General features: G+C 44.3%; 2 protein-coding genes across 2 annotated transcripts in view; one reads left to right on the top strand and one right to left on the bottom strand.

Moving 5' to 3' along the window:
- cnnm1 (cyclin and CBS domain divalent metal cation transport mediator 1) overlaps nucleotides 1-3,617 on the top strand; it is an 11,816-nt gene extending 8,199 nt beyond the window's left edge. The window contains exons 9-10 of the mRNA XM_030351406.1: nucleotides 563-667; nucleotides 1,853-3,617. Of these exons, the coding sequence (XP_030207266.1) occupies nucleotides 563-667; nucleotides 1,853-1,932 (185 nt within the window). The 3' untranslated portion in view covers nucleotides 1,933-3,617. The remainder of the gene's footprint in view (nucleotides 1-562; nucleotides 668-1,852) is intronic.
- A 1,140-nt stretch (nucleotides 3,618-4,757) lies between these two features.
- On the bottom strand, nucleotides 4,758-12,439 carry LOC115540604 (aspartate aminotransferase, cytoplasmic). Its single transcript, XM_030352046.1, has 9 exons — nucleotides 12,175-12,439; nucleotides 10,292-10,473; nucleotides 9,184-9,307; nucleotides 8,661-8,773; nucleotides 8,428-8,532; nucleotides 8,038-8,188; nucleotides 7,611-7,776; nucleotides 6,399-6,541; nucleotides 4,758-6,013 (listed from the first exon to the last, which is right to left on the bottom strand). Exons 1-9 carry the CDS (start codon nucleotides 12,281-12,283, stop codon nucleotides 5,874-5,876), a joined length of 1,233 nt encoding a protein of 410 aa, XP_030207906.1. The 5' UTR covers nucleotides 12,284-12,439; the 3' UTR covers nucleotides 4,758-5,873.
- Between the last annotated feature and the right edge of the window lie 750 nt (nucleotides 12,440-13,189).

Here is a 13,189-nt window from a genome sequence, read left to right as displayed (position 1 = left end):
TTTACACAGCCATGTATACACTCTGACTACACACTGCCTTAACACAACCACATACACACTCTAGCTACACACTGCCTTAACACAGCCATTTGCACACTCTAACTACACACTCCCTTTATGCAACCATCTGCCCACCTCGACAACACACTCTGTATACACAACCATCTACACACTCAGACTACACACTGCCTTTACACAATCATCTACACACTAACTACACACTGACTGGACACAACCATGTATAAACACTACAAAGCCTTTATGCACAAACACACACGCACGCGCGCACACACACACACACACACACACACACACACACACACACACACACACACACACACACACACACACACACACACACACACACACTTTCTGCATACATCTTGTACACACAGCTGTCAGCTTTAGAAAGAAATCTTGCAAAATCGTTCTAATTGGCCTGGTTTATGTAGTTGAGAAGCATATTCTGAGCATTTTAAACAACCTTATATTCTCCCCTCCCTTCCTTTCCTCCTCTGCTCTCCTCTCTATCTCCATCCCTTCCTTGTATCCTCCTCCTCAGAAACATCTTCCGTTCCCATGGAGACAGACACCTCCCCCTTTATCAGTGCTCTGTCGCTGAGCGGCTCAGAGGACACACTGGGAAAGAAGCTGCTGCTGAAACTCAGTCAGTCACACACACACATACACACACAGAAGCACACACACACACACACACACACACACACACACACACACACACACACACACACAAGCACAAGCACACACACACACACACACACACACACACACACACACACACACACACACACACACACACACACACACACACCTATGGCAAGAAGCTGCTGCTAAAACTCAGTCAGTCACACATAAACAGACACACAAACACACACACACACGCACAGGTACACACACACACACACACACACACACACACAAAGAGGCACACGCGCACGTGCATACGCACACACACAGACACAAGCACACAAACACACACACACACACACACACACACACACATTTTAGTCATTTATTTATGTTCACATTTTACAATAACAAATCTTGAACACAAACAATGGTAGATGCACTCATCAAGCCCAGAATCTCTTTGACATGTCTGATCTCAGTCTATGGATACAGGAAGCAGCGTCTCCTCCATATGTGGCGGCTGCCTATTAATACAGATATGGAGCAGAATTTTGCAAGTGCACACACACACACACACACACACACACATACAGGAACATGAGCGCACGCATAGGCACACACACACACACAAGAGTACACGCACACACATGCACACACACACAGAGTGTGACTGTGTCTAATTAACACTCAGAGTGTGGAGTTGCTCTGAAACAGTTCTTTCACTCAGCCTCTTTACTGTTTCTCTCTTACTCTATAGCTCTCTCTCTCCCTCTTTCACACACACTCTCTCACCCTCTTTCCTTCTTTACCCTCCACTTAGTCCTCTGTAGTCTCCCTCTATCACCGTCTCTCACTCTCGCTCACCCCCCGCCCTTCTCTCTATGTAAAGAGAAGGCCTACTTTGCTCTCTCTTCCCAGTTAGTTTTAGAATATATTTACAAATGACATTATTTGTCCTACATTATATACCAAATATAACATCAGAACCACCTTTTCAGATGTTCTTTCTATAATTATGTTTGTCTTATATAATATGTTGTAATATGTGTTGATGTTAATTACTCAACGCACTGTTCTTAAAGTGATTTTAGGGACTGAAGTTTTAAATCAGCCAGTTTAAAGAAACTAGTTAAACAAACTCAAACTAGCCAGTTTACTCAGCCAGGTCAGAAGGTAACGGTGGTTCTCCTTGTCTCTCCAGGTCACAAAAAGAGGAAAAAGTCGAGAGAGGGAGATAAAACCCCAGAGGACCTCGCTGAGCAGCCGCTGGTGAAGACTTAAAGAGGCGGGGGCCCTCTCTGAGCGGCCCCTGGTGAAGACCTAGTGAGGTGAGGGCCCTCACTGAGCGGCTCCCGGTGAAGACGAGGGGAGGGCCCTCTCTGAGCAGCCCCCGGTGAAGACCTAGCGAGAGGAGGGCCCTCTCTGAGCGGCCCCTGGTGGAGACCTAGCGAGTTGAGGGCCCTCTCTGAGCGGCCCCTGGTGGAGACCTAGCGAGTTGAGGGCCCTCTCTGAGCGGCCCCTGGTGGAGACCTAGTGAGGTGAGGGCCCTCTCTGAGCAGACCTAGCGATGGTGGGGCGACACTGGAGACAGAACGTAGAGTTCCCATTTTAAAAAGAACATTATCCGGATGATTCTGCATGACTGGGAGAAACAGAGGAATCCGCTGGACGGTGTCAAGTGATTATGAGTTTCCGGATGACAGAATTTTTCTAAAGAAATCAAAAGAGAAGAGAAAGGGATTATATAAGGACGATATTATGTCCTTGTGCCATACTCTTCATCAAGCCATTTTAGGTTTGGAAAGTTCACAGAGACCTGTATGCAAGGGATATGTTTATATTTTTATACACTACGTAGTCCGTTCACATTTAAAAGACACTTTACGCTACTTAAAGACACTTTAAGACTTGTATATTTCGCAGCTATTTTCTGCCCTAGCATTAGCAAGGGTCAGTTGTGCCTGCTTGGGTATAATCTAGTGAAACAAGTTCCTTTGTGAGTGCCCTCTCAGTTGAACCCAGCTCCTTGTGTTAGGAATCTTCAAAGCACCTTCTTTTTCTAACAAGCCCCCTTATGTGATGAACCGCTGGGTCTTTCAGCATGCTCATACACAGTCACATTGACACAAACATACACACACCTACACATGCAGCTGCACAGTTGCACACACCTTCACATATACACACCTACACCTGTACATTGACAAACACCTCCACACATACACCTGCACAGTACACATACCTACACATGCACAAACCTACACCTCAACAGTGGGAACACTGCACATACAACGGCACATTTACACACACACCTGCACTAAACACACGTACACCTGCACAGTAACACACATGCATATTTACACACAACTACACTTGCACAGTAAAACACATGCCCATACACTTGTACAGTGACACACACACACACAACTGGGTTTACGTATAACAGTTCACTAACAGACATTTGATGTGTTTAAATAAAAAATACATTTATATTTGCTAATGAATACCAATGAATGTACTGCTAAATAATTGCTGCGGTTGTAGATCTTCGTCATCACCAATAGTTTGACTGCATGTGCCATGATGCCTTTCTTTGAGCAAGCAATAGAAGTGAAAGACAATAATCCAAACAAACACATAATCCGTGACATAGAGTTTGTGTTCATAACGTTTCACACCTCAACTTTGCGTGCCGCTTTTGTAGACCATCAACTTTATCACCGCATCCATCTCAACCCTTGCCCATAATCACACATCGTAGCTATCTTTCAGACAGTTATTGCCGAATCTGATGGCTGAAGTGCTGTGTAGAATATATGGACCCAACATGAAGGTGATTATTTTTTTTATGGTGATCCATCATTCATTAACAAGCAAACAAAATCAAAAGTGCAATATGAATCAAATGTAAAGTTATTTAAATTGATTAAACAAATGCATATTTAAGAAACAATGCTTTTTGTTTTACATTCATCAAAATGCAAAGTAGACTGCTTCTGTTGTCTCTTACTAAAAGTCACTAACATGCTAGAAATATGTAGTTCAGGAGTGGTTAGGTTAGTAATAAAACTACTTCCGAACTACGTCTTTATTTTAGCAGACATTTGACTGCAGTGAAGGGACTTAATATTCAGATTAAGGTCATAAAGGGAAGTGTGTCTGTGTTGGGGGTCTGTGGGGGTGAAGGTCTTGCTGAAGGAGGTCTGAAAGAATAAGAATCTGTGCACCAAGAACATTTAGTCTTTTACCAAACCACTAGACTCTCCGGCCACCACCGCAGGAGAGGGTGTGTGTGCGTTTCTGTTTTCGTCTGAAGTAGATTCGAGCCACTGCACCAGTTGGAGGGGGAGGGGGGAGGGGGCTGAACGGTTACTGGATGGTGATTGGTGGAAAAGTGGGAGGGGTTGTTCTTGTGAAGTCGACTATTGGTTTATATATAAAAGGTGCGTGCAAGGGGAGGCATGTGTGTCTGTGCAGTATGTCAGATCTGCCGAGTCACTTTGCTGCATTGGAGCGCAGGCAGCAGCCAATCACAGGGCTAGTTTAGAGGTCAATCCAGTACCATTGATTCCCTCTGTCGACTCAGCCTGTTGTACAGCCAATCAGGAGAGAGGAAGAAGATGATGAAGATGGTCAAAAGCATCACATGCTCTCTGGATTCTATGTTTTAAGTTGTATGAATATAATAACATCTATAAAGTTACATTTATCTTACTAAAAAACGTTTATCTTACCATGTTCAAGGAAAGGGTCTACTCTAAGACAGAACACAATTATATTTGCTCTAAAATAAATCAGATATTAAAGATAAACAACCCCATAATTTCATCTGACCCATCATTATTATGGGATTGGACTGCAACAAAACCAAGTATAAACATAGATATCCTGAAGTAGGTCCTAGCCTTTTCCATGTGACTTACCCACCATCTCAAGAACAGCCCCTGAAAGCAGAATTCTTCCCAGAAGAGGTCCTATAGGTCTTCTATATAGTTGACATTAAAATGTTTTTTTTCTCGTATCCAACCATTTCCAGGTAGAACATTTAGGGGATGTGTGTTTCCTGTGGTCGACCACACACAAAAGAAATGTAACACTCACAGTCCTAGTGGTTCAAATGAAATATTTATTTCATCATATTCATGACATGGTGATAGAGGTGCAACACAGCACAGTGTGTGTGGTGAACCGTGATGAGGACCATTTTGTTCACTGCAGCAGTACTTCTGTAACATAATGACGTGATCATGAGGTGGTAGAAGTCATGGTTTTGTTCAACGGAAGCACAGAAACACAGTCACGTGGATATTATCTAGGGTTACGAGACCTTTAACACAGCCGGTTACAAACTCTAACAGGAACATTTTCATTAGCATTCAGCTATTCCAGTATTATTATTGTTTTCCATTATTATTCGGAACTTACCAATAGTTGGTCTGGCCTATAGTCCACAAGACATGTAGTGGTTCATGTGTTCGCTCGGGCAGGCCTGGCGCTACTCTAAGTGCAGCGGCAACGGAAATAGAGTTGGGGGTTATTCTCCATGTTCATTTACCCACCGAATATGACACAGTTTCTAAGAAGGCCATCTCGGAAAATAACGTGACTAGTTAAAATGGCACCTGAACCAAGAGCCGGAGCTCTTGTCGTTCCGCCAGAAGCTATGTTAAAATGAGGTCCGTTGGGCTGAAATGTGTGTGGCCTCTCCTGCCCAAGGCAACGGGGACACGTTTCCATAGTCCGAAGGCTTCAATCCCCAGGATGCAGAGACGCATACATGAAATATGGGCAAAAGGGTCAAGGCCTGACGTGGAGCATTGAGATGGCTTCATGGACTCTACAGTACTTTGCTAGCCCTCTCTATACTGGAAGCTAGAAGTCATTTTTATTCTTCCCCCAATTAAACTTTTCCTGAATGGAATCGTGGAGGAAAGACGAACCGGGGATTACATGATGAACCGGGGATTACATGATGAACCAGGTTCAGCGTGACCTGCCGGAGTAATTGCACATTCCCAACTACAGTAAGATCCCTCCCCTGCCTCGACACCCAGCAAGCATGTAGCAGAACAGAGGGAAAGCAGGGTTCAACCAATCGGAAGAGAGGGCACACAAGCACACAGAGAAGACACAGGGTGGTTGGTGTGGTGGAGCACAAGTAGGGGTTGGAGTAGGACTCTGGGGAAGGGGTAGCGATAGGGGCGGGGGTTGTTGCTGGGGGTTTACTGGACGCTGGTGACGGTGTCGTGGATGGACTGGGCCACATAGTCGATGTTCTTGGAAGTCAGACCACACATGTTGATGCGGCCGCTGGCCATCAGGTAGACGTGCTTCTCTTTGATCATGTACTCCACCTGCTTGGCTGTGGGAGGAAGGGGAGTCTATTACCTCACTTCCTGTCTCTGTTCCAGAAACATCAATGCCATTGAAAAGTCTAAAGAGATCTACTGATACAAAACATTTAACTTTGAGCCAGGGAACATGCCTGTTCTAAGCAGGGTACAACACGTTGTTGCATAAACTGGATTTTACACAGCAGTTAGTTCCAACTAAGTAACGTGATTGGACAAGAGGCATTCCGTGAGTGTTGATGTGCTGGATAACAGCGCTGGTATATTAAACTAACCATGTATATCTCCGCTTTACAGGCGTTTATAATCACTGTTAATTAGCCTGCATTAATTATTGTATGCAGTTAACTCATTGAAATCACACAGACTGATGTCGGGGTTTTGTGGGCGTCTTACGGTTGAGTCCGGTGAAGCTGAACATGCCGATCTGCTGGGTGATGTGGTCCCAGGTCCCTGGGGTGCCCAGAGCCTGCAGCTTGGCCTTCAGCTGGTCCCTCATCAGCAGCACTCTGTCGGCCATGGTCTTAACGTTGCCCTTCCTGCAGGCAGCAGGAGGGAGGAGGAGGGTCACTTGTGTCCACGCTCAGTACGCGAGCGTGACGGGTCGTTACGCTGATCTGGTCATCATCAGAGCTGGGGTCTGGCGTTTGGCATGTGTGTTTCGAGGGACACCTTGGTTCTTAGCTGGTTACATTTAGTTATTCAGCAGACCACGCTTTTATCCAAAAGGTACTGGCATGTAGGGTTGCACATTGATACAAGTAAGTTATCTTTTGATTATTGTACCAGATATTGTGATTGCGATTATGTATTGCGATTAACCGATAATTAAATAGATGTTATTAATATTCAGTGGCGTCTACTGTGTAGGAAAATGTTAAATAGTGGAATTGAGTTGAAACTGTTTGATTGGATGTTAAGGTTACAGGCGTTCAACATCTTATTTATTTATAGCAACATTCATAATTAGCTAGTAGCAGAGGTCAAAAATCATGATTTGGATTGATATGCAATTATGCAGCCCTGAGAGCAATCAAAGCCCTATTAAAAATAAGAGCTGCACGACCTAGCTTCTAAAAACAACCGGTAGGACAGAGTGGACCGTAGCCATAGCTTCCACAGAAGAGGAGAACTTTAGTTGCACAACTATTATTCTATAGATTATATTTATTATTTTAATGTTTGTAAACTGCGGTACCGCGGGTCAAAGGTTGAATATAAATGTTTGTAAACTAAAGTAAACGGTGTATATGATGGTATATTCTGTATTTTGTAATCTTTAGTTCTGTGTGTTTAATGTTGGATAGTCTGTATATTCATACTGATGTACTGAGCGTAAAAGGTTGCATATTTATATTTTTTATTCACGTTTGTTAACTAAAGATGTGATGTTCTACAGATCATCTATCTATCATTTTATATTAACTACATTCATAGTATTGGACATTTAGGGGTGCACCCATCTATTCTGTCATATGTGTGGTCAAAAAAACCCAGAATAGATCATAATTCAGTATAGCAACATATATATTATATAACATAATATATTTTATATGAAGCTATATTTTGTATATTGTATGAGGGTGAACAGACAAAAGTACCACATACCATTCAGCGAACAGTTCTGGGCAGTTCAGGGTCTTGCTGACGATGCGCGCGCCCTGGGACGGTGGGTTGGACCAGGTGGTCCGGACAATCTTCTCCATCTGGGACAGGATGCGGGTCAGGTTCTCGTTGTCCTTGGCAACCACGGTCAGGTTCCCAACCCTCTCATCTGGGAGGAGGGGGGAGTAAAGGATGGGGAGAATAGGGGGAAGGAGAGGAAGAGGTTTAGTGAGTGAGTGACGGAACTTAAATGAATCAGAACGGGAAGTTCAAGGGAAGACAATGAAGACCGACGTAGTTGGGTAGATCTTGTAGCTCGTACTGTGTTGGTTATACATCATTTCGTATATCATGGTGGTTTCTATTCACATGCAAAACTTTGCTGGATGCCTTTCTAGCTTAAACGCCCTTGAGTTGCCTCTCTACTCACTGTAGAGGCCAAAGTTCTTGGAGAAGGACTGGGCCACGAAGAGCTCGAAGCCCTCGGAGACGAAGTAGCGGATAGCCCAGGCGTCTTTGTCCAGACTGCCTGAGGCAAAGCCCTGATAGGCCGAGTCGAAGAAAACAAACAGGTTCCTCCTCTAGAGGGCGACAGGTGGGGAGAGACACAGAGACATACGGTTAAGTTTGTGTTACTGCAACATAAGCAATTGTTTCGATTGCAAATGTCCAATTAGTGTTGAATTAGCTGTCTAGATCTATTTCTAGCTAGCCATGAGGAAAAGCTAGTATGAAGGCCGAACACACATTTATTCTTTAGTCTGAAGAGAAACCCTATATTTTTTTCCAGGTCCACCACTATCAGTCCTCCATTCTTTACCTTCATGACCTCTGCGATCTGCTTCCACTCGTCCTGGGTGGGATCCGTTCCCGTGGGGTTGTGGGCGCAGGCGTGCAGGACAAACACAGAAGCCTCCGGAGCTTTCTGCCGACACAGGAACAGGAGAGAGAACGTTAGAAAGAGGAGAACGCCATGATAAGGGAGGGACTCTTGACCTAAATAGTTGCATGTCAAAACACCCAAGTTATGCTGATCAACCCCCGCCCTTGTACCTCCAGGTCGTCAAGGAGACCACTGATGTCCAGTCCCTTCTTGGCTCCGTCCCAGTAGTGGTAGGGGCGGATGTCCTTGAAGCCGGCATCAGCGAACACAGCGTTGTGGTTCTCTTGGAGCAGCAGGGAGAGACGGATCATGAGCCGAGGTTTTGAACACTTGAATTTCATTGCCAGCCATTTGCCAGCAATTTGATGGAGCAACCATTCTTTCATATGGTGATGTCAATGGAGGGCAGGAAAAAGCCTAATCTCTGATACAGCAGTCTAACTACATTATAGCAGAAACTGCAAGGGATGGAGTAACACCTTGTTTCGTTCTGCCAAGATATTCTTCCAAAGAAGACCCTTTTCCTTTTCATTTTCTTAAATCCCAAGCCTATTACATGCTTACAGATCCCCGCCTCCAGGGAGATAATTTGTCCAAAACAAATATGAGGCAAAAGGAAGGGGAACCCAGATTTGAACTAGGCCGGACTAGACCAAACCCGACCACTCGGACCGGGGACTGAGGTCCACTCACCCCAGGTGGGTGCGGAGACATAGATGGGCGTAGCGGTGTTGTTGGTGCCGTTGTACCAGCGACGAAGGAACTCCCCACCAATCCTCAGGGCCCCGGTACCACCCAGGGCCTGGACCGCTCCCACCTGTTAAAGGGAGACGGGGGAGAGACATGTTATTCAGAAGAGCCCTTTGGTTTTTACATCTCCAGATATGAGATAAAGGCCGAACACTAAGACCATGTGAACAGAAAGTGAAAAAAAAAAACATAAAAACATTAAAAGACAACTAAATAGATTGAAAGAAAGAGAATAAAACCATGAATCAATAAATATCCAAATACAAAATCCCTCTCTAACATCACTGTTCACATAGCTCCTTCATTAAGAAACCCTCTGTCAAAAACATCTCTATAATGGACAGCACAACTGTCCATGTTGTGCGATGATGTGTGTAGGGTGTAGTATGTGGATAGTTTGTAGTTGATTGTCGATTTAAGAAGCCTAACGTGGCCCGAGTCAGGCTGAATAGACTCTGGGGCTGGGTGAGGCTTCACACCCGTGCGGCATTCCGGAACCAGGGTGCACAGGTTAAACCAGCCATCACACTCAGGGAAAGCTCTGACATGCCAGGAGGAAACACCTGCTCTGCCTCCAAAACGGTACAACCTCTGCACCAAACTGCTTTCTACAACCACTGCCTGTCTCCTGGTGTCAGAGACACCAACACACTACCTGTGTTGTGATGTACAGTTTTGTGGAACAAAAGTCACCCAGGGGACAATAAAGTCTGACTAATCTATAATCCTGCATGTGTACCTCTGCTACCCCAGTATGCCCATTGTATTTGTATAGCCCAAACAGCCAACAAGAACCACCAGTCTGTGAAGCCGTGGCAGCAGCTACCAACATGTAGTTCATCTAACGGCCTATTGGTGGCTTGTATTGGTCGATGCGAAAAGGCTGGCCAGGTTCATGGGAACGATGTGATTTCAATCTCATAATACAAAGACCAATGAGTTATGTCATTGACGCTACGTCCATATTTTTTCCAGACTATGGTATAGCCCTTAATCACAGTGACAGTCTTAACGGGCTTCATCGACCACTCGTCCGAGTTTTTAAACCCACCCGATTCTCCTTGATGGCTGGGCTGTCATCTCCCAGGGCAACCTTGGAAGAGGCTGAGCGGAACTCGGGGAGGCCCAAGATGGGCAGGTACTCATGGTTCAGGCTGCTGTCCTCCACGATCAGACGCTCCACCTTCTTTACCACCGGAAGTACCCAGGGCTGGCACTCATCTGTACGGTACGCTGCAGAGGACAGAAAGGGTTGACACCTTATTTTGGGAATGAACTTTGTATGCATCGTTTTGAAAGGTTTCAGTTACAGCTTAGTAGTTATTTTAAGCTAATAGACTTTAAATTATCTTACGCGTCCACCCACCAGATTTTACATGACAGTAAAAACAATAACTGGTGTCTATTTCGTATTGACTTGCAATTTATAAAGTCAATAAAATGGCTAAAACACACATCTGAAACCTAAAGGCTAACTGAAAGTTAAAGAAAGAGAAGGAAAGAGAGGAAGATCAGAAAGAAGTAGATTAGTTAGGGAATTTCTTGATAGAGAAAGAAGAAAAACAGGGTGAGGCGTCTGGAGGTCACTCTTAGTGGTCGGAACAACTAGAAGCAGTGGGTACGCAGTGACCTTTGGATCTACCCAGCGTATCAGATGACTGCAGTGCACACTATTAACAAAGTGCAGCTCTGAGGTCGTGAACTAGCTAAAACAAAACCCACAGGGACCAGCAGGACATTTTGACTTAAAGGGTAAGAAGACCCCTGACTCAGCAGGACAACTTCCCCCAGGAGATTCTAAAAAGCTGTTGTGGGGCAAAGAAAAGTTGTAAGGGTATCAATAAAAACAGGCTCATTGGGTTCATAGGAGGAGGTGCATGGGGCGTTGTCAAAGGCTTTCAGCCATTTTAGCCGGAAGTAGCAGACCCCCCCCTAGAATTGAGCAGAGAATTCCCTGCATTTAACAACACAATGCATTCTAGTCCACAATATCATTCACATTGTGAGACCCAAACAGAAGTGATATTGGGGTTTTTCTTTACAGATCAAACAGGTTACCATTCTGTACACATACTTTACTACTAGACAACAGAAGAAACCTACAGTGACGTCAACAAGTCAACAAACAGGTCAATAGAGCTCATTCAAAATATCAGAATTTCGAGTCTGAGATTTAGAAAGTGATACAATTCTTAATCTTAATCCTAATATAAAAAATATCAACAACAGAATCTTACAACAGTTTCTAGGTCAAGGTATTCTTCACTGTAATATTGGAATGTATGATATTGAATAAAATCTGTTAATTGCAAAGGAATATAGATGGTGAGGCTTACTAAACCTTCCATCTAATATTTCACTAACCCCACCCTGGTCAGGTACTTTAGATCACTCCATGACATAAAGACATATTCATACATGAACTAAAGAAGCTTCGGCCAAAAACAGACAAAAACTACTAAATACTCTTTCATAAGATATTTGACAGCTCAAGCGCCAGCTGTCACCTGGCGTTTAAACACCTGCCCAAACGATGCAGTCTAGAGTAGCTCCCCGGCTTCAGCAATACAATCCTTATAATATCCGTTAACGTATTTTGCAAAGTCCATTGGATGGTATAAGCACTAATACAACACTATTACACTATTAAGTATCATTCTCTGTGGAGTGAATGTCAACCAGTGAATGCAGGCACAACACTTGACCATGTCAGGGGGCTGCTAAGTCACAAACACACCAAGGTCAAGCAACCCGCAGTACGTTTCTACAGCTCTGGTGGGATGAACAAGCTCAAACATTTATGTTTCCGCAGATCTCTTACATAACGGAGCAAAACACAACGACCCTGCCGCACGTCATAAGTCAGACAGCCCATAGCACGACTGCTAGGTGGCTAACCAACTAGCATTAGCAGGTAGCAGTCACAAGTCTTACCTCCTACTCCGAGATTCACTTTCTGGGGGTGGCTGTCCTCCCTGAAGTCCGCTGTCAGCTTGAATACGGCCACCGGAGGGGCCTGTGGGACCTCGCTGAATATGGACATGGCTGTGGGTGTGATCCCGGAGGAGATGTGCTACAGGCAGAAGAAGGACGGTTCGATGCCGCTGAGATACGAAGGCAGGCCGGGTAGTTCAACCTTCAATACGCCGCTGTAGGACAGCTCTGTGCGAGGCATCGAGGCAGCCAATCCGGTTAGAGAACCGAAACGTACGGAACGTAGAGCCGGCCAATGAAAGTGCAGACTGCCACGGGTCAGAAAGATGACAGCTTCTCTTCAGATGATGAAGAAAGATCCGGGTTTATAGGTTAATCTTAACATCATTCACTCGTGTCAAAGGTGTAGAGCTTCTGCTATAATATCAACACAAATCAAGAGGAAATAATGTAAACTGATAGCTGTCAGATTTAAGTGTTTAATAATTATTCTTCCTTGCGACACCAAAAACATTTAAATGAATGGTTATATTACTTTTTACTACAACATTGGGGTAAAGAGGTGGCTAAATAAAAAGTGGAACACATTCTCCCCTCCCACCACCAGATGGCAATGTAATCAAAACAGTGGTCATTGCTTCGCAATGATTCAATACCTCTCTGCTGCACAAAAAATATAACAATGTTATGTGACATTGAATGTTATGATACATTTTCATTATATTGTAATTTAATAGTATTTGAAATTGTGTTGTGTAAATAAATGCATGTACGGTGTGCTGTGTATTTTCTGTTATTCTTTTGACTTTATTACTTTGACTTATGTCTTTCAAAACACATACACACACACTCACGCACATTATGCTGTTTGTCTTTTAGTGGAGGACCTTAAGTGTTTGATGGATTGTCATCTTCACATCTGTATAGACTCCACTTCCAACCCCCTAATACTCCCCCAACCATCACCCCCACCTTCTAATACCACCAATCAGCCCCTCCCCCCAGCAAGTTTTCA

The sequence above is a fragment of the Gadus morhua genome, chromosome 3 (assembly GCF_902167405.1).
Source record: "Gadus morhua chromosome 3, gadMor3.0, whole genome shotgun sequence".
Classification (NCBI taxonomy): Eukaryota; Metazoa; Chordata; class Actinopteri; order Gadiformes; family Gadidae; genus Gadus; species Gadus morhua.
Note: the sequence above shows the minus strand (reverse complement) of the source record. Positions and strands in the feature narration are given on the sequence as shown.

What these genes read in the sequence shown, in the direction of transcription:
- LOC115540604 (XM_030352046.1), bottom strand. Translation starts at nt 12,283, where the DNA reads ATGTCCATATTCAGCGAGGTCCCACAGGCCCCTCCGGTGGCCGTATTC. An exon ending in GTCTCCTTGACGACCTGGAG is followed by an intron (nt 8,533 to 8,660) that starts GTACAAGGGCGG and finishes CTGTGTCGGCAG; the next exon opens with AAAGCTCCGGAGGCTTCTGT. An exon ending in CAGCTTCACCGGACTCAACC is followed by an intron (nt 6,014 to 6,398) that starts GTAAGACGCCCA and finishes TTCCTCCCACAG; the next exon opens with CCAAGCAGGTGGAGTACATG.